The sequence below is a fragment of the Podarcis muralis genome, chromosome 18, assembly GCF_964188315.1.
Source record: "Podarcis muralis chromosome 18, rPodMur119.hap1.1, whole genome shotgun sequence".
Classification (NCBI taxonomy): Eukaryota; Metazoa; Chordata; class Lepidosauria; order Squamata; family Lacertidae; genus Podarcis; species Podarcis muralis.
In genome coordinates, this window is record NC_135672.1 from 4,432,445 (window position 1) to 4,449,931 (window position 17,487).

A 17,487-nucleotide genomic window follows, 5' to 3' on the forward strand; every position below is an offset into this window, starting at 1 on the left:
CTTCCAGCGGTTTTTAAGAAGGTCAGACCCATTCCAGGCCTCCAGAGTTTTCTCGGAAACCTGGGACGGTCTCCCGGCCTGCGTAGCAGACAGATTCCGGAGGAAAACATGTTTTGCTGGGCTGGAAGGGGATTGTCCAGTGGGCTGGGAGGGGAGGGAACCAATGAGGGAGAGAGGGAGGGAGGCGTCAGCAATTTGCTTGGGCTCATAAACGCTGGGGGTCCCTCCCCTGGAAACTCACCCCTGGGAGAGGACATTTGGAGGAGAAACCTCTCCAGATTTGCATCCTGCTCCATTTCTGGATATTGCACAACCGGCGTCTTGTGCAACCAGGCCTGCAAGTGTGCGTAGTTGCCAACTGCTTCTCCCTGGCAGGGCTCTTCTGCCTTTAAGAGCCCCAGGCGAGACTTTCCGCCAGGTGCCTTTCCTTGCCTCTGATCCAGTCCGCGACCGGCTGGATCCCGAAGCTGTTATGGGTGCAGCAACCATAATATTGGGTGGGTGCAGAATTTGTGCATTCTGTTTGCAGGCCCTGCCAGTATCCCTATTTTCCTGGGTTGTCAGAAGCCCGGTCCCGGTTTCTGATTTGATCCCAGAATGTTGCACTTTTTGTTAAGGTAAAGGTAAAAGGACCCCTGACCATGAGGTCCAGTCGTGGCCGACTCTGGGGTTGTGGCACTCATCTTGCTTTATTGGCCAAGGGAGCCGGCATACAGCTTCCGGGTCATGTGGCCAGCATGACTAAGCCGCTTCTGGCGAACCAGAGCAGCGCATGGAAACGCCGTTTACCTTCCCGCCAGAGTGGTACCTATTTATCTACTTGAACTTTGAGGTGCTTTCGAACTGCTAGGTTGGCAGGAGCAGGGACCGAGCAACGGGAGCTCACCCGGTCGTGGGGATTCAAACCACCAACCTTCTGATCGGCAAGCCCTAGGCTCTGTGGTTTAACCCACAGTGCCACCCGCGTCCCTATTTCCACCGGAGAAATATTGGAGGGCATGTGTTTGGAGGCTGGAGACACTCTGCGCCTGCCTCGTGATGGGCTTTTGAGCTGGTTCCTATTTTTAAAAAATGGATAGGGTCTCACAAGAAGCAGAAAATTTGCAAGTGAAACTGCCTCTCCCCTCTTTGAAGGAACAAAGGAGATTTGCAAGGCAGACCTGGACTGCAAGAAAACAACAGCCGCCTGCCCCTTGGGGAGCAACAGAGCCCATTGCAACCAAGAGTGCACCTGCCCATGTGCAGAAAGCCTAGGGCTACACGTAAGGGGTCTATCTTGGCCCTAACTGGAGGTCTTGGGGATTGGCCCCAGAGCCTCCTGCCTCCAAAGCAGCTGCTCTACTGTTGAGTTACGGTATATTATCGTTTCCCTAAAGGCGACGCAAGGTTGTAGTCCTCATGACTGCGAACAAAGCTCTGATTTCCTTAGGAACCTACGAAGCTGAGACCTTATCTGCACCGTCGAGGGCATTTTGGGAGATGATATATGAGGAGATAAAAAATACATTTAAGATTACTATACCAAAAAAACAACAATCCCTGGAGCTTTGCTTTTAGGGATTATAGGGACAGAAATTACCCCAAAAAGACAATTAAGACAATTAAGTTGTTTACAACTGCAGCTAAGATTCTCTACACACAAAAAAATGGGAAGAAGCAGAAATGCTCACCATTTCTGGATAAGGAAGGTGGTGGATTATGCCAAATGGGCAAATTTAGCAGCTAAAATAAGGTTTTTGTGGAAGAGGGGAAACCCTTTTTCGAATTATTTAAAGAAATATTATTACATGACAAACAGGAGCAGGATTCGAACCCTGAGCAACAGGTGGGTTTAAAGATTACAGTCGTTTTGTCAAGGTTTGAGAGACAGAAAATAGGGAGCAGCGGAACGAGAGAAACAGGAACTTCGTGGGAAAGGAGGTGGGAAGTTGATTAAAAAGAGCTTTTATTGTGTATTGAAATGTATGTGTGATTTTATCATATGTGGTGGGAATGTAAGAAAACAAAGAACTTCTGGGAAATGATATATAATGAGATGAAAAGCTGTTGAAATATACATTCTTAAAAAAACCAGAGGCATTTCTACTTGGTATTATAGGTTAGGATATTAATAGGCAAGATGTTAAATTGTTTTTATATGCAACAACAGTGGCAAGAGTATTGTTAGCCCAGAAATGGAAGCAAGAAGAAATTCCGACGAAAGAAGAATGGCAGACGAAATTAATGGACTACGCAGAATTGGACAAAATGACAGGAAGGATTCGAAACTTGCGGGAACAGAGATTTACAGAAGATTGGAAGAAGTATATGAATTATTTGAAGAGCAACTGTAATCAACAAATTACGCTAGTAGGACTACAATAAGTTTTGTAGGTGGAAATATATGAAGTGCTACAAAGTAGAAAAAGAATAGAGATATTGGTTATGAGTTTGAAATTTAACAGGGAAAATAAAAAATGTATACTAAGAGATTAGATTGGAAAATTTTAAGACTGGACTGATGGAAGTCAAAATATTGAATAAGATGTGAAAATGTGTTCAATTACTGTTGAAAATGGTATGTTAAAAAAAACCTAATAAAAATTTATATATACCTATAAGAAATGTACGTGTGAAATTTCGGGAAACTTAATAGAAGAAACTTGGGGGGGGAGGGGGAGGGCTGCCTGCATTGATTGACAAGAGGCTCTTGTCAATCAATCAAGGAGCCAGCTCCTTCTGCAAGCCAAGCAGCTGTTCTGCTTATCGGGGTTATTAGGGAGTCAGGCACACCTCGTCTCGTGGTAACCTTGCGGTTATGTAATCCCTGGCAGGAGCTCTGCAACTGTTTTTCTGTGCTGATATAACGCCCTTCCCCTTCGCTCCGCAGAGTCCAGGGACCTGCCTTACCCTTCAGGGGAGGAGGAGCGACCTGCTCTGGCGGCAGCAAAGGGGGACTCCGGTTTCTAGTCCTCTCTGTTTCTCGCTTTCTCGCCCGGCTGCCTCTTTAAACTGCAGCTTAATGCAGGAAAGTAGGGTCCCTAATGCACTAGGGAGTGGCTGTGGGGTTAGGGTCCAGGGTTCGGCACCCGGGGAAAGACTGGCTGTCCAAAACCCCACAAAGCTGCTGCCGGCCTGTGCACGCAAAACTATTACTACTACTATTACTACTACTAATAATAATAATAATTTATTGTTTATACCATGTCCATCTGGCTGGGCTTCCCCAGCCACTCTGGGCGGCTTCCCACAAAATATTAAAATACAGTAATGCATCAAACATTAAAAGCTTCCCTAAACAGGGCTGCCTTCAGATGTCGTCTAAAAGTCTGGTTCAGTGGTACCTCTGGATGCGAACGGGATCCGTTCCCGAGCCCTGTTCGTATCCTGAGTAGAACGTAGCACATGACTGCACATCTGTGCATGCCGCGTTTCACCGCTTCCGCGCATCCACATGACATCATTTTGAGCATTGCGCATGCGGCGAAACCTGGAAGTAACACGTTTCGTTACTTCCGGGTCGCCGTGGAACGTAACCTGAAAATGCTCAACCTGAAGCATACTTAACCCGAGTTATGACTGTAGTTGTTCTCTTTTACATCTGGTGGGAGGGTGTTGTACAGGGCGGGTGCCACCACCGAGAAGGCCCTCTGCCTGGTTCCCTGTAACTTGGCTTCTCGCAGTGAGGGAATGGCCAGAAGGCCCTCGGAGCTGGACCTCAGTGTCCAGGCAGAACGCTGGGGGTGGAGATGCTCCTTCAGGTATACTGGACCAAGGCAGTTTAGGGCTTTAAAGGTCAGCACCAACACTTTGAATTGTGCTCGGAAGCGTACTGGGAGCCAATGCCAGTCTTTCAAGACTGGTGTTATGTGGCCTTGGTGGCCGCCCCCAGTAGAAGTATGAATGGTCTCCCTTGGGAGGCAGCGGACTCTCCTCCTTGGAGGTTTTGAAGCAGAGGTTGGGTGGCATTATCTGTCCCAGATGCTTTAGCTGAAATTCCTGCCTTGCAGGGGGTTGGGCTGGATGACCTTTGAGGGTCCCTTCCAATGCTACGATTCTGTTATTGTATGAAAAATTATATCTATCTATATGTAATAAAGATAAGGTCTGCAAGAACACCTGGGAATGTTATTTAGGTCACTCTGCCAAGCAGAGGGCAATTTAGGCAGCAATAAAACTCAAGAGAGCTACGGGGAGTCAGCCTGCTCTGCCACACCTCAGCCTGGGTGCTGCTGCCAAGGCGGCCCCGTTCACCTCCGTTCTGCAACCGCACTCTACATTAACAATCGCCGAACCTTGGAGCAAGAGAAGGAGGCAGGGAGCAGGGCAGCCAATTAGAGAGGAGCTGGGGCTGGGGCAGCGAAAGAAGAGGCCTCCCGTTGCTTCCCTGCACGATGCCCAGTTCTGGGCGCTCAGCAAGATGATGCTGAGAGAGACAGCCTACTCAGCCCTTTGCAGCCTCATCTTCTTACTTAGGTTTGCATCCCCATCATGGAATGATGCCTAACTATTTTTATAATTTAAAATTTAAATTATAATTAAATATATAATTTAATTATAATTTAAAATTTAAAATTTAAAAATATTTGGAATGAGTTTCTACAAAATTTAGTAGGTTATTAATATTTACATACATATTAGGATAATAATAGGGATGTGGGTGGCGCTGTGGGTTAAACCACAGAGCCTAGGGCTTGCCATTCAGAAGGTCGGCGGTTCGAATCCCCGCGATGGGGTGAGCTCCCATCGCTTGGTCCCTGCTCCTGCCAACCTAGCAGTTTGAAAGCATGTCAAGTGCAAGTAGATAAATAGGTACGGCTCCGGTGGGAAGGTAAACGGCGTTTCCATGCGCTGCTCTGGTTCGCCAGAAGTGGCTTAGTCATGCTGGCCACATACCCGGAAGCTGCACGCCGGCTCCCTTGGCCAGTAAAGCGAGATGAGCGCCACAACCCCAGAGTCGGTCACAACTGGACCTAATGGTCAGGGGTCCCTTTACCTTTACCTAAATTAAAATATATCTAATTGCTGTAGACTTCTCTTTGCTGTATATAAATACAACACAATTAGAAATTTTATATTAAAAATTTTATATTATAAATAATATTATAAATTCCCCTATACTCCCCACTCCCCTTCACCCATATATGATATCAGTTTTTTGTTTAACTTCTTCCGTCTTGTTGTGTTTTTCTCGCAGGTAAACTTCTTAAGGGGTTCATATACTAATAGGAACACTGCAAACTTGACCCGGTAGCAAATCGGCAACTGATTACGGCTCCTGAAGGCGAGGTGAAATTCCTTACCAAAACCCCGCTTTTAACAAAGCTCCCTGTCTGCGGAATTATACGACGGTGGTGCCGTTCAGAGTCCGTGCTTCTGAACGGACTTGGGGACCCAGGGGTCATCTAGTCCAACCCGCTGCAAGGCAGGAATTTCAACTAAAGCATCTGTGACAGATGGCCGTCCAACTTCTGCTTAGAAACCTCCCAGGAAGGAGCGTCCACCACCTTCCATCCCACGATCAAATAGCTCTCACTGTCAGAAAGTTTTTCTTGACGTTGAGTCGGAATCTCCTTTCTCGTTGCTTGAAGCCTTGGGTTCGAGTCCTACCCTCCAGAGGAGGAGAAAGCAAGCTTCTCTCTTTACTTTCTTTTTCTTTCTCTATCCCCCTCCCCTTTTTTTGTTCTTTTAAAGTCTTTGTTTGGTTAAAAACGCGGGAGAAAGATATAAGAGCTTTGTATTTTCCCTTATAAACCTCAAGGATATTTATTTATTTTTAAACCAAGCGTGTCTCTTTAAGAATCTCTTTGGGGTGAGGGGGTGGCCTTTAAGAACAGAAACCTTTCTGGTCTTACAAAGCCAAGCCCTGCTCTCCCCAGGAAAGGATTTGGAGAGTCACCTGATGGCAGAAGGGACAGACAATGATTTGCCACACGAGACACAGGAATGAGTCTGTACGTGATTACAGACAGGGAGCGAAATTTCACTGGAGGGGAGGCAAATTGCTTGCACAATCTTAGCAGGCCTTGCAGCAGGTCGGAGCTGCTTGGAACTGCTTCGGGTGTCCATGACGCGCTGTTTGTCGCTTTCCAAGCTTTTGCTTGTGTGTTGAAACTGGAAGGAGTTGCACGAAGAACAGGGACTCGAGCAGGGGGGCAACAGGGAGGCATCTCCCTGGGGATACGACTTAGCTCCCTGTTGGGACCGGCTGACTCAATCCAAATATGTAGTCTGGTGGGCAAACTATTGTGTGTGCATGTGTGCTGAATCATATAATGGCAGAGTTGGAAGGAACCCTCAGGGTCATCCAGTCCAGCCCCTGCGATGCAGGAAGTGGGGGGGGGGGAGTTTAATGAAGTTATAAGCCCCACCTTCCAATCTCCCTGCCCAGTGACCCCACTCCACCTAGCCTGCTAAAGTTGCTTGCTAAGAGAGTTACCCCAAAAATAAGCAAGAGAGTTACCCCCAAGTTTAGGCAAGACCAGAGCAGTGACTCACGCAGAGAGAGAACGGGCTGCCTCATCCGTCCTGCACATCTCTGCATTTGGAGCAGTTTGGAACATTCAATTGCGCCCGGTGCAAAAGCGTGGCCAAACCGGTTCTCCCACTCCGACGAATGATTCCAAGGATGCACACGAGCGCATCGTGCAGAGAAGCAACAGGCAAATTCACTTTCCAGAGACAGAGAAGCGCATGTGAAGACGCTTTGCATACCTATAGGGAGAAGAATGGGACGCGGGTGGCGCTGTGGGTTAAACCACAGAGCCTAGGACTTGCCGATCAGAAGGTCGGCGGTTCGAATCCCCGCGACGGGGTGAGCTCCTATTGCTCGGTCCTTGCTCCTGACCACCTAGCAGTTTGAAAGCATGAAGTGCAAGTAGATAAATAGGTACCACTCTGGTGGGAAGGTAAACGGCGTTTCCGTGCGCTGCTCTGGTTCGCCAGAAGCGACTAAGTCCTGCTGGCCACATGACCCAGAAGCTGTACGCCGGCTCCCTCGGCCAATAAAGCGAGATGAGTGCCGCAACCCCAGAGTCGGTCATGACTGGACCTCATGGTCAGGGGTCCTTTTACCTTTACCTTAACAAAAAGTGCAACATTCTGGGGTCAAATCAAATGGTCAGGGGTCCCTTTACCTTTACCTAGGGAGAAGAATCAGGCTATGGATGCACAAGCAGCTTTTGAGTCCAGCCCCTCATTATCGACCCTTGGACTGCTAACTTTCATTTTGTTACCAGCAGTGGGCTTAACCTCTGAGAATACACAGAGCTCCATACCCTCCAACATTTCTCTGATGATAATAGGGATGTCCTGTTTATTATTATTATTATTATTATTATTATTATTATTATTATTATTATTATTAATGTTCCAGCCACTCTGACAAGCAAAACATAACATAACATTACTTCCCTATGCAGGGCTGCCTTCTGAGGACATCTTCTAAATGGGTGTATATTCCTCCAATGAAAATAGGATCGTCCTAAGGAAAATCAGAAACTGGGACGGCTTCTGAAAACCCGGGACTGTCCCTGGAAAATAGGGACACTTTGCGGGCCTGTCAACCCCTTCTTGATAGGTGTCGGCCTTTTAAAATGACAACAATGTGAAGTTTAAGGGGAAATAATAGTCTCTGAGCATGCACAGAGTGATGCCCATTTGCAGAAAGACACTGGTTTTTAGAAGCTGTCTTTACTGATCACGGAGGAACGGCTGGTGGGGCTTGACAGAGCCTTTTCTGTGGTGGCTCCCATATTGCGGATTCCCTCTCCGGAGAGGTTAAACTGGCTCCTTCTTCGTTCTCCTTCCAGCGACAGGCCAAGACCTTGCTTGGAGAGGCCTTTGGACAATGGCGATTACTGGGCTGCCTGGCAGGGCAAACGGGATTTTAATTTCTGGTTTCAGATGCGCTGCGATGCGCTTTAATTATTGTTTTTCATTAACCTGCCCTTGTCACTTTGCATTTCCGAACGTTGCTTTTCAAACGCTGCAAGCCTCCTCGAATCCCAAGGTGGGAGAGAGAGGGAGGCGTTACAGATCCCGGGAAGGGGCCCCAGGGGTCATCTAGACCAACCCGCCACAATTCAGGAATGCCGTGGGATAAGGATTGGAGTCGCATCTGTCTTTGGCGAATGTGGTAGACGAATTGTGGCGTATTTCGCACCCTCTACACTCCTGGGTTGTTTTGGAGGCTGGATTGGGTGGTCTGGTCATGCAATAAATTATTATTATTATTATTATTATTATTATTATTATTATTATTATTATTATTAACAATGGGCATGTGAAATTGCACATACGCATTTGTCTGCTTGCATGCCCACTGTCACAACTGGCAGTGTGGAAAAGTGAAGGAAGCCAGGATGGGGTTGGGCAGGGGGACGGATCCTGCAACGTGGGCTCTGGTCTCCAGGAGGAAAAAAAGGGGTTAGGCTTTGCAGAGGTCACCCATAAAAGAAGGAGGTTTGCAGGTTGTGGATTTGTGCATGTTTAGAAATACCCACTGAAAAGATGGTCAAAGTTGGGGGTGGGGAAGGCAGCAGGGAGTCGGTCGCAGGAGGTGAGGGAGTAATCCAGGCACTCCCTTCCTGGAGGAGACGGCAGGAGCAGAAAACACTCTGCACATGTTTAGAAGTGCACTCTGCCCTCTCTCTCCTGCCGCAGAGGCACTCTGCACATGCCCAGAGGCACTCCCTTCCTAGGGGAGACGACAGGAGCAGAAAACACTCTGCACATGCTTTCAGGTACTCTTTACCCTCTCTTGCCACAGAGGCACTCTGCCCATGCCTAGAGGCGACAGCAGGGGCAGAAAACACTCTGCACATGTTTAGAGGCACACTCTGCCTTCTCTCTCCTGCCGCAGAGGCACTCTGTCCATGCCCAGAGGCACTCCCTAGGTGAGATGGCAGGAGCAGAAAACACTCTGCACATGCTTTCAGGTCTCTTTACCCTCTTTCTCCTGCTGCAGAAGCACTCTGCCCGTGCCTAGAGGCGACAGCAGGGGCAGAAAACTCTTTGCCCATGTTGAGAGGCACGTACTGTCTTCTCTCTCCTGCCACAGAGGCACTCTGTCCATGCCCAGAGGCACTCCCTTCCTGGAGGAGATGGCAGGAGCAGAAAACACTCTGTACATGTTTTCAGGTACTCTTTATCCTCTCTCCTGCCACAGAGGCGCTCTGCACATCCCTAGAGACACCGCTTTCCCAGAGTAGACGGCAGGAGCAGAAAACACTCTGCATATGTTTAGAGGCACGCACTGTCTTCTCTCTCCTGCCGCAGAGGCACTCTGCACATGCCCAGAGGTACTCCCTTCCTAGGGGAGACGGCAGGAGCAGAAAACACTCTGCACATGTTTAGAGGTGCACTCTGCCTTGTCTCTCCTGCCGCAGAGGCACTCTGCACATGCCTAGAGACACCCCTTTCCCAGAGGAGACGGCAGGAGCAGAAAACTCTCTGCCCATGTCGAGAGGCGCGCACTGTCTTCTCTCTCCTGTCGCAGAGGCACTCTGCCCATGCCCAGAGGCAGCAGGAGGAGAAAACTCTCTGCCCATGCGCAGAGGCATGCATTGCCTTCTCTCTCCTGTCACAGGGGCACTCTGCCCATGCCCAGAGGCAGCAGGAGCAGAAAACTCTCTGCACATGCTTTCAGGTACCCTTTACCCTCTCTCTCCTGCCGCAGAGGCACTCTGCACATGCCCAGAGGCACCCCTTTCTTAGAGGAGACGGCAGCAGCAGAAAACACTCTGCACATGTTTTCAGGTACTCTTTACCCTCTCTCTCTTGCCGCAGAGGCACTCTGCCCATGCCCAGAGGCAGCAGGAGCAGCAAACTCTCTGCCCATGTGCAGAGGCCCTCTCTGCCTCTCCCCGCTGGCCTCTGCCGGCTGCTGCTGCCCTCCCCTTCCCGGCCCGGCAGGCGGAGGCGGAGGCCGGGGCGGGCCGGTGGTGCTCAGCTGATGCAAGCGGGGGCCGCCGCCGCCTATATAAGTCTCCGCGCGGCGCCTGCTCGCAACCTCCCTTCCCGAGCCCGGCTGTGCCTTTTCCATCTACAGTGGCGCCAGCACTGCGGAGCCCGAGCCTCGGTAAGGGGGACCGGCCGCGGGCCGCGGGGAGGGCTGCCGAGGGCCGGGTCAGATCCCCGGGCGCTTTTGCAAAGCCGCGTCCCTTGCATTTGCAAAAGGCGATTTGCAAAAACCAGAGGCGACCGGATCTCCGTAGTTCTGCAATGGAAATGGGGGGGGGGGGGGAGAGAGAGAATGGTTGGGAAGAAGACTTAAGATGGGGGTGTTTGAATGCCCCCCCCCAGCAAATAAATAAAGCAGGCCGGGAGTATTGCATTTCCCCCCCCCCTTGTTTGCAAACTCATTGCATGGCGCGCGCAGCTGAATCTGTCTTGTGTGTGTGTGTTTTTAAGGGGGGGGAGGGGTTTTGCAGTGGGGAAGGAAGGGGGAGGGGCTGGGGAGGCAGCCCTTCACTCTCCCCCCCCCCCAATATTCCCCTTTCTCTCCCCCTTTTACCCTGTCTTGGTGCCCCCACTTATTTTTTTGCAAATGGGGGGAGGGTGCAATTCTATGTTTTGCCTTTTGCAAACCTGGTAGCATTGAAAAGGGCCGGATTGTGGTGTTGTTGTTGCTGTTGTGTTGCAAGCCTGGGGAGGTGTGTTTGCGGGGGGGGGGAGGAAGCTTTGCGGGGGCGTATCCGTTTCACGCCCCCCCCCAAAAATAGTGAACGATTCTTTTTCTCCTCCCCCATTTTACCTTCTTCCTCAATGCAATAATAGAAAATGAACTCACGCGAATGATCACGCCCCCCTCCCTTGCTATGCAGGATGTAGGGTTTTTTTCTTGGGGGGGGGGTGACTTAGGAAATAGTCCACCCCTCCTGGAAAAAAGGGGTGTGTATTTTTGCTGTGTTATTCCACCCCCCCCCCCATTGCAGATTTTCAGAATAAAGTCCAGAGAGCGTTGGGTTTATTATGATTTTACTGCAAATCTGCGAGTTTCCTAGATCAGCTGCAAAATAATATATATGGTTTTTGTGGGTCGACAGGGTGGGGGAGGAAATATTAAAATTTTGTGTTGTTGGGGGGATATAACATTCCTCTCCTGCCAGTTCTCAGCTGCATCTAACTGCAACCACTGTTTAAATCTATGGGCAATGACCACTGATTTCAGTGGGTCTACTTGTGAGTAGGGCTTGAGTTGGCTGCACAATCCCTGCTTTGCAAAAGGCCTGTGTGTGTGTGTGTGTGTGTGTGTGTGTGTGTGTGTGTGGTTCCCCACCCCCTTTGTACACACCCCCTTTCCCCTTCCTTCCCCGGGGCCTGTACTTCCAACATCTGCCTTCGCTCCAAGAATTTTGTTCCCCCCCTCCCTTTGAAAAATAAAATAAAATAAAGCAAAACCTCTTTCAAATAATGAACAAGGAATGTTCTTCCTAAGCTTTGCATTGCATCACAAAGGGACGAAAATCTGGTGCAACACAGAGAGAGAGAGAGGGAGATGGAGATATTTTTGTAAGAAAGGCCTTGTGTCGGAGAGGTTGGGTGCTGAATCTTAAATGCACAAACTATTATTACTGTGATTGCGACGATGATTATGATTATTAAATACGAGCATTTCTGTGCAAAAGGGCCTCTGTTGTCAGAGAAAAATACTTGCTCCCCCCCCCCGAAGCCCCCACTTCTTTTTGTGTTTGCAAATCTCTGCTTGCTATTTTCTATATTTCGGGACGCACTCTGTTCCTGTGTTGTGTTGTGTGTCATTTTGCAAACTCCCTTCTCATTTCTCTCTCCTTTTTCCAGGAGCCTGGAGCTTTGCTTTTAAATTTCCTTTGTCAAAAATGAGACCCCCCCCCCCTGAAAAAACCCCAACAGCTATTTTATGGTTATGCACCCAGTGGCTGAGTCTTGAACTTTTTTAAAAATAAAAATAAAACCTTTCTCTTCTTTTCTCTCTTTTTACAGGGTCTCCCTCGGCAGACCCGGACTAGCTTCACCCCAATTTTTTTCCTTCTCCGCCCCCCTTTTCTTTTCTTTACTCCCCCCTCTTCATTTGCATCTTCAAAACCTCCAAAATGGTGCAGAAAAAAACAGAACTCAAAGGTTTCCACCGCTCCTTTAAGGTAAGAAAGATTAAAACTATTATTATTTAGCGGAAGTCGGATTGCGGAGTTAATGTGTCTGGGTTTTTTTAATGCCTTCTGAAAGTTGCTTCCGTTTTTCTGTTTTCCCCTTAAAAAAAAAAGTTGTGTTTTTGCAATGCAGTCCCAGGCATATGTAGGTATAAAGAAGCCCCATTGAATTCAATAGGGCTTACTCCCAGGTAAGTGGGCTTGCAATGCCTTTGTTGCTCATTGGTAAAAAGAATTGTAGAGAGACTTACGTTGGGAATCAAAATATGTGCTGTGAAACTGTTTGCACTGAAACTTTTGCAGCACGTATATCCATTATAAAAAGGCTTAATTTTTATTTTAAGCTGCATGCAAACTTCTGAGCTGCACAGGACTCCTAGTCAGGAGAGCTGACATGGGATCCTGTGTGGCACAGGTGGTCTTCCTCAGAGTAGTGGAAAATACTTCCTTAGTAGGTCTAACCCCGAAACTTTTGCTGCTGCAGATATAATAGTAGCATATATAAAAATATAATATAATATAATTATAATATAATAATAATCCTACTCACCACTACTTAGAGATGCTGAGGATTGGACCACCTTCTCCCTTCCCTTCGCCCCACCAAAAAGCGAGTTTTTGACCTTGTCCATCAAATTATAGAGCAGTATCAAGACTTGAGGGTCTCTGCCCCGAGGAGATTACAATCGAAGGGGGGAAATCCGCCTGGGGACGTAGCAGGTGGTTGGAGCCAGAGAGGAATAATAATACCTTTATTGTCAACGTACAACCTGAAACCAACCGACATAATAATGTTTAAAAGGAACCCGACATAATATCGATTAAAAACAATAATTAATAATGATTTACAACACCTTAAGTTGTAGGGTTTTGTCTTGGTGGGTGTGCGTTGTCAGAAGCAATGCTTTAGCAACAAGTTGTGTTGCAGTTTCGGGCGTCTGCATGGATGGAGCGCCGTACATTTTTACTTTTCTGAGTTGTGTGTGAGATTAATTTCTGCTTCCTAAGAGGAATTAATTTGCTGCTGGGTCGGCCTCTTAGAGGAGAAGGCCTTTGGGGCTTGCAAGCTCTTTGGAAAGAGCGAGCCGGGTGCTTGCATTTAATGAAGGCTTGCTTGCCGTTTCGCTGGCGCCCTGACATGCAATGGTGCTGGGGTTTTTGTGTCTGTTTTGCTGAATGAGCAAAAAGAGGCTTGTGTCTGTTCCTTTGGCCGGAACGTGTGTTTAGGGAGACGGCCAGGGCCCGACTTCTGTGTTGTGCAAGTGCGTCAGGGAATCCTGTCCTTCCAAACTGGTTGCCTGAAATGTTTGGGGAGTGATGCAAGTCGTGTGTAGGCGCCGCCTCAATTTCCGTGATTTATGAGCCGATGGCAGTTCCCCAAAACCCTTGGGCAGGCTGGCTTGGTGGCGATGTGACCTCTCTGCGTCTCTCTGCTCTCCATAGGCAGGTTTCTAGTCCCCATGGAGGCAGCGATATCGCCTGCAAGCTTTCTGCAATTCCTGTTGATCCTCAGGTTTCTAGCCCTCATGGAGGCCCAGATGTTGTTGCTACAGGTGTGTGCGTTTGTGTAGCAGTGGTTGCTTGTGCCTTCCTCCTCTGAGTAGAACCTGGTTGGACGCCTCCCAGGTTGAATAAATGAGGCCAAATTGGATAGTGCCGTACAAGTGTTTTGTTTTTGTAATTTGCACAAAACAGGATCATGGCTGGTGTGAGTCAGGATCCCGCAATGTGGCTCCGATTGTCTGAACTGCTGAGTGGCAGGTGACCTTTAGCTTGTGAGATGACGGGTTCCTGCCACTCCAAAGGTTCAACACGGGACCCTGCATTGGTTAGAGCCTGGTGCTGATATTGCCAAGGTTGTGGGTTCAGTCCCCGTCAGGGACAGCTGCACTCAATTTCAAGCAAAACACCCGGAAAACACTCCCAATATTTTTGCCTTTCTTGAACAGGCAAAAGGAGGGAGGAGTCCTGGGGCCAGACAGGCTTCCACGCCTGTCTCTACTGTCCTGTACCCATTTCACAGGCGGGATAGCCGAGTCCTGGTTGGTTGTTTGGCCCTGCAGATTAATTCCTCCCTGCAGGGCTGCCAACGCTGCGCTCAGAGTCATGGGGTTTGTCCCGTGATGTGCCGCCTCCCTCCCTCCCTGTCTGGTTGCCGAGGGCTCTCCCTAATTATGGGATGCCGGCGTCCTGGTTGGCAGAGGCTGGGAGCCACGCGGGAGGGCTGGTCCTCTGCGGCTCGGAGCCAGACCGGTTGGGCAAGTCGGAAGAGAAGCTGGGAACAGAATCATAAGAGTTGGAAGGGGGTCCCCGAGGGTCATCCAGTCCAACCCTCTGCAATGCAGGAATATTTTGCCCAGCGTGGACCTCGAACCCGCAACCCTGGGGTGTCACTGCAGTTCAGGCCTGGGCTGGATTTGCCAGGAGAACATTGGGAAGACTGCAGGATGAGACCTGGCCTAGCAGCGTCCTGTTCTCCCAGTGGCCAAATTACCCCCAAGAACCTAGGGATCCAGATAGACTGCTGCTGGACAGGGAGGTTCCATAGGAACATAAGAAGAGCTTGGCTGCAGGATCAGGCCAAGTGACCCACCTAGCCCAGCTTCGGCTCACCGGATGCCCCCATGGATCTGAGCAAAAGAGCAACTCTCCTGCAGAACGGTCTCCTTTTGGAGGTTGTCGACTCTCCTTCCTTGGAGGTCTTCAAGCCGAGGTCGGGTGGCCATCTGTCCTGGGCGCTTGAGCTGAGATCCCTGCTTTGCAGCGGGTTGGGCTGGATGACCTTGAGGGTTCCCTTCCAACTCTGCGATTCCATGCTTTCCAGCAACTGGTCTTCAGAAGCACTTCTAGCCTTCCTGGCTAGTAGCCCTGCCTGCCGTGAAGTTGCCTCATCCTGTTTTTTTAACCCTTCTGGGTTGGTGGGCATGGCTGTTTCCTGCAGCAAGGAGTTCCATAGTTTTAACGGTGCACAAGAAGGGCTTTCCTCTGTCCGTCCCAGACCTCCCGACTGTCCAGCTTTGTTGGGACGTCCGCAAGCGTTTGTGAGAGAGGGAGAAAAGCTTTTCGCTCTTTTTTCCATGGCGGACGTAATCCTCTTGCTTGCTTCCCTCTTCTCCAAATTAAAAGGTTGCACAGTTTTTTGCAGCTGGAATAATCCTGCAAACATTGCAGACGAGTAGCTGTGTGGGTCAAGACAACACAGCCATGGCGGGTCCTCTGGTTCTCCGGTCATCTTGGCTGGGCTCCAGCTCCCGGTCGCCACCATAGCCCAATGGTCAGGGATGATGGGATATGTAGTTCTGCAAAACCCAGCGGTTCCCTTGGCCTAGAGCTGTTTCTGTGTTGGGATGGCGAGGCTCCCTATTATTTACTTCGTTTGTAGCCCACCTTCTTTGCCCACTGAGCTCAAGGTGGCGCCGTTCCTGGTTCTGTTCAATTAATCACCCCAGCTACCTTGCAGGGTAGGCCAGAGCGGCGATTCCGACGAGAAAATTGACCTTCCCAAAGGATTTGCTTTGTCCTTTCTCTTGCAAGAGGCCTGCCTCCTTCAGTCCTCTGCAGGTTTCAGAGTCGGGAGAGTTGAGTTTGTGGCTTGATGGGGATTCGAACTCTGGTCTCGCCTGCTCCAGCTGTGAGATGCCGGTTTTGAAACGGTGCTCAGACTTCCAGAGTGAATCTGTGTGGCGTCAAGGTCGGGCACCGAGGAGTCTGCGACTCCAAACCCTCACTGGCTGATCTCTGGAATATCTCTCGCTCAACTTCAGCCTGCTTCGCAAGGTTGTTGTGAAGATTAAACAGGAAGCTTCCTTGCTGGTCCATGTAGCTCAGTATTAACGGCAACCAACTGGCAGCGCCTATCTGGGGCTTCCTAGTCAGAGATGCTGAGGATCAGACCTAGGCTTTCTGCGTGCAAATCTTCCCTGTATCGCAGCGGGTTGGGATAGATGACCCCCTGGTGTCCCTCAAAAATCTACGCTTCTAGGATAACTATGGGGTTGAGAGAGGGAACCTTTTTGTAGGCTGCCTCCATCCATGCCTCCAAATCCCCTATGTTCTTAACCCCATTCCCTGCCCTACAGCCAACCTCATGGGGTTTTCCGCCTGCAGATAACAGCTGCTCTTAGAAATAATCTTATTTTCGTTTCCCTCTCCAGCGCATGCTGAGATCCCGTACTCCATTCCTCCTTATGTAATGCAAAACCTTTTCCTTTTCCTTTTTTTTTTTTTGCAACTTAGAATGCGGGTGTGTGCCTCAAACGCCCAATTTTGCACGGGGCTCGACATGCCCCCCCCCCCCCGTTGCGTTTCCTGCCGGTATTTTTCCAAGAGATTTCTTGCAAGACGCCTTTCGGGTTGGCGATGGTCGAAGCCTCCCGGCCGCCCTGTGACTTTGCTGCCTAATCTCAAATTAATGCCCTTGCGCTTATTTTTAAACACGCACACACACACACACACACACACACACACACACACACACGCCCGCACAATAGATTCCCTTGCATTTATTGCTTGTCGTGAAAAGCCTGGGTCCTTAAGTCGATTGCTGCGCAACTCTCCAGTTTTGAAAGAGAGCAATGCAGGGACAGTGTGCAGCCTCAGACCTGGGTTTGTGTGCGCGCACAAGTGTGTGTTGCAGTTCCCCCCCCTTCTTGCACTCTCCGTTTTGCAAAACTCGCTTGCGGCCGGGTGATGTAACTTCTCCCCGGCTGGGAGGCCCCATGGAGGGATATTTGGCGCAGCGCGGGCATGGGTTATGTAAGCGCATCTTGGGCTACGCAGTCTGTGCGTTTGGTGCGCAGAGGCGCAAGGGAGTCGCATACGGGGAATTTGCAGACCCGGGTTTTGCAAAATCCACAGTGGCAGGAGCAGAGAGGTTGAAAGGGGTCTGTGGGTTTTCGTGTTGTTTTTTTGCATTTTTTGAGGGATGGGTGGAAATTAAGCAGGCAGAAAGGGGATCTGGGGTTGGCGCAAGCAGAGCGGAAAATAGTAAGTAATAATAATAATAATAATTTATACTCCCCCACTCCAGTCTGGCTGGGTTTCCCCAGCCACACTGGGTGGCTCCCGACACTTAGAAAAACACAATAAAATGTCAAACATTAATAGCCGCAATCTTTTTTTAAAAAATGTTTTTATTAACAATTTCAACATATCAAAACATATCACATTCATTATTTTCTCTCCTTTCCCCCCTCCTCTCTCCCAGAGATTTCTGAGCAAATATTATTCTCCGCATGTTGTAAAATTATAGGAATCCTTACACTATCTTTCTACCATGTTATCAATCAGTAAATTTTTGTATGTTTATTCAGAACCTGCCAACTCATTTTTTAAAGTAATTTGTAAAAAGTTCCCATTCTTCTTTAAAGTCACAGTT

At 49.2% G+C, this 17,487-nt stretch overlaps 1 protein-coding gene across 2 annotated transcripts in view; it reads left to right on the forward strand.

Annotated features, from left to right (window-relative positions):
• The first annotated feature begins 9,943 nt into the window (after positions 1 to 9,943).
• The window catches only part of MKNK2 (MAPK interacting serine/threonine kinase 2), a 42,636-nt gene continuing 35,092 nt past the window's right edge, over positions 9,944 to 17,487 (forward strand). For both annotated transcript variants that reach the window (XM_028714107.2, XM_077921978.1), the window contains exons 1-2: positions 9,944 to 10,060; positions 11,944 to 12,101. In XM_028714107.2, the coding sequence (XP_028569940.2) occupies positions 12,054 to 12,101 (48 nt within the window). In that variant the 5' untranslated portion in view covers positions 9,944 to 10,060; positions 11,944 to 12,053. The remainder of the gene's footprint in view (positions 10,061 to 11,943; positions 12,102 to 17,487) is intronic.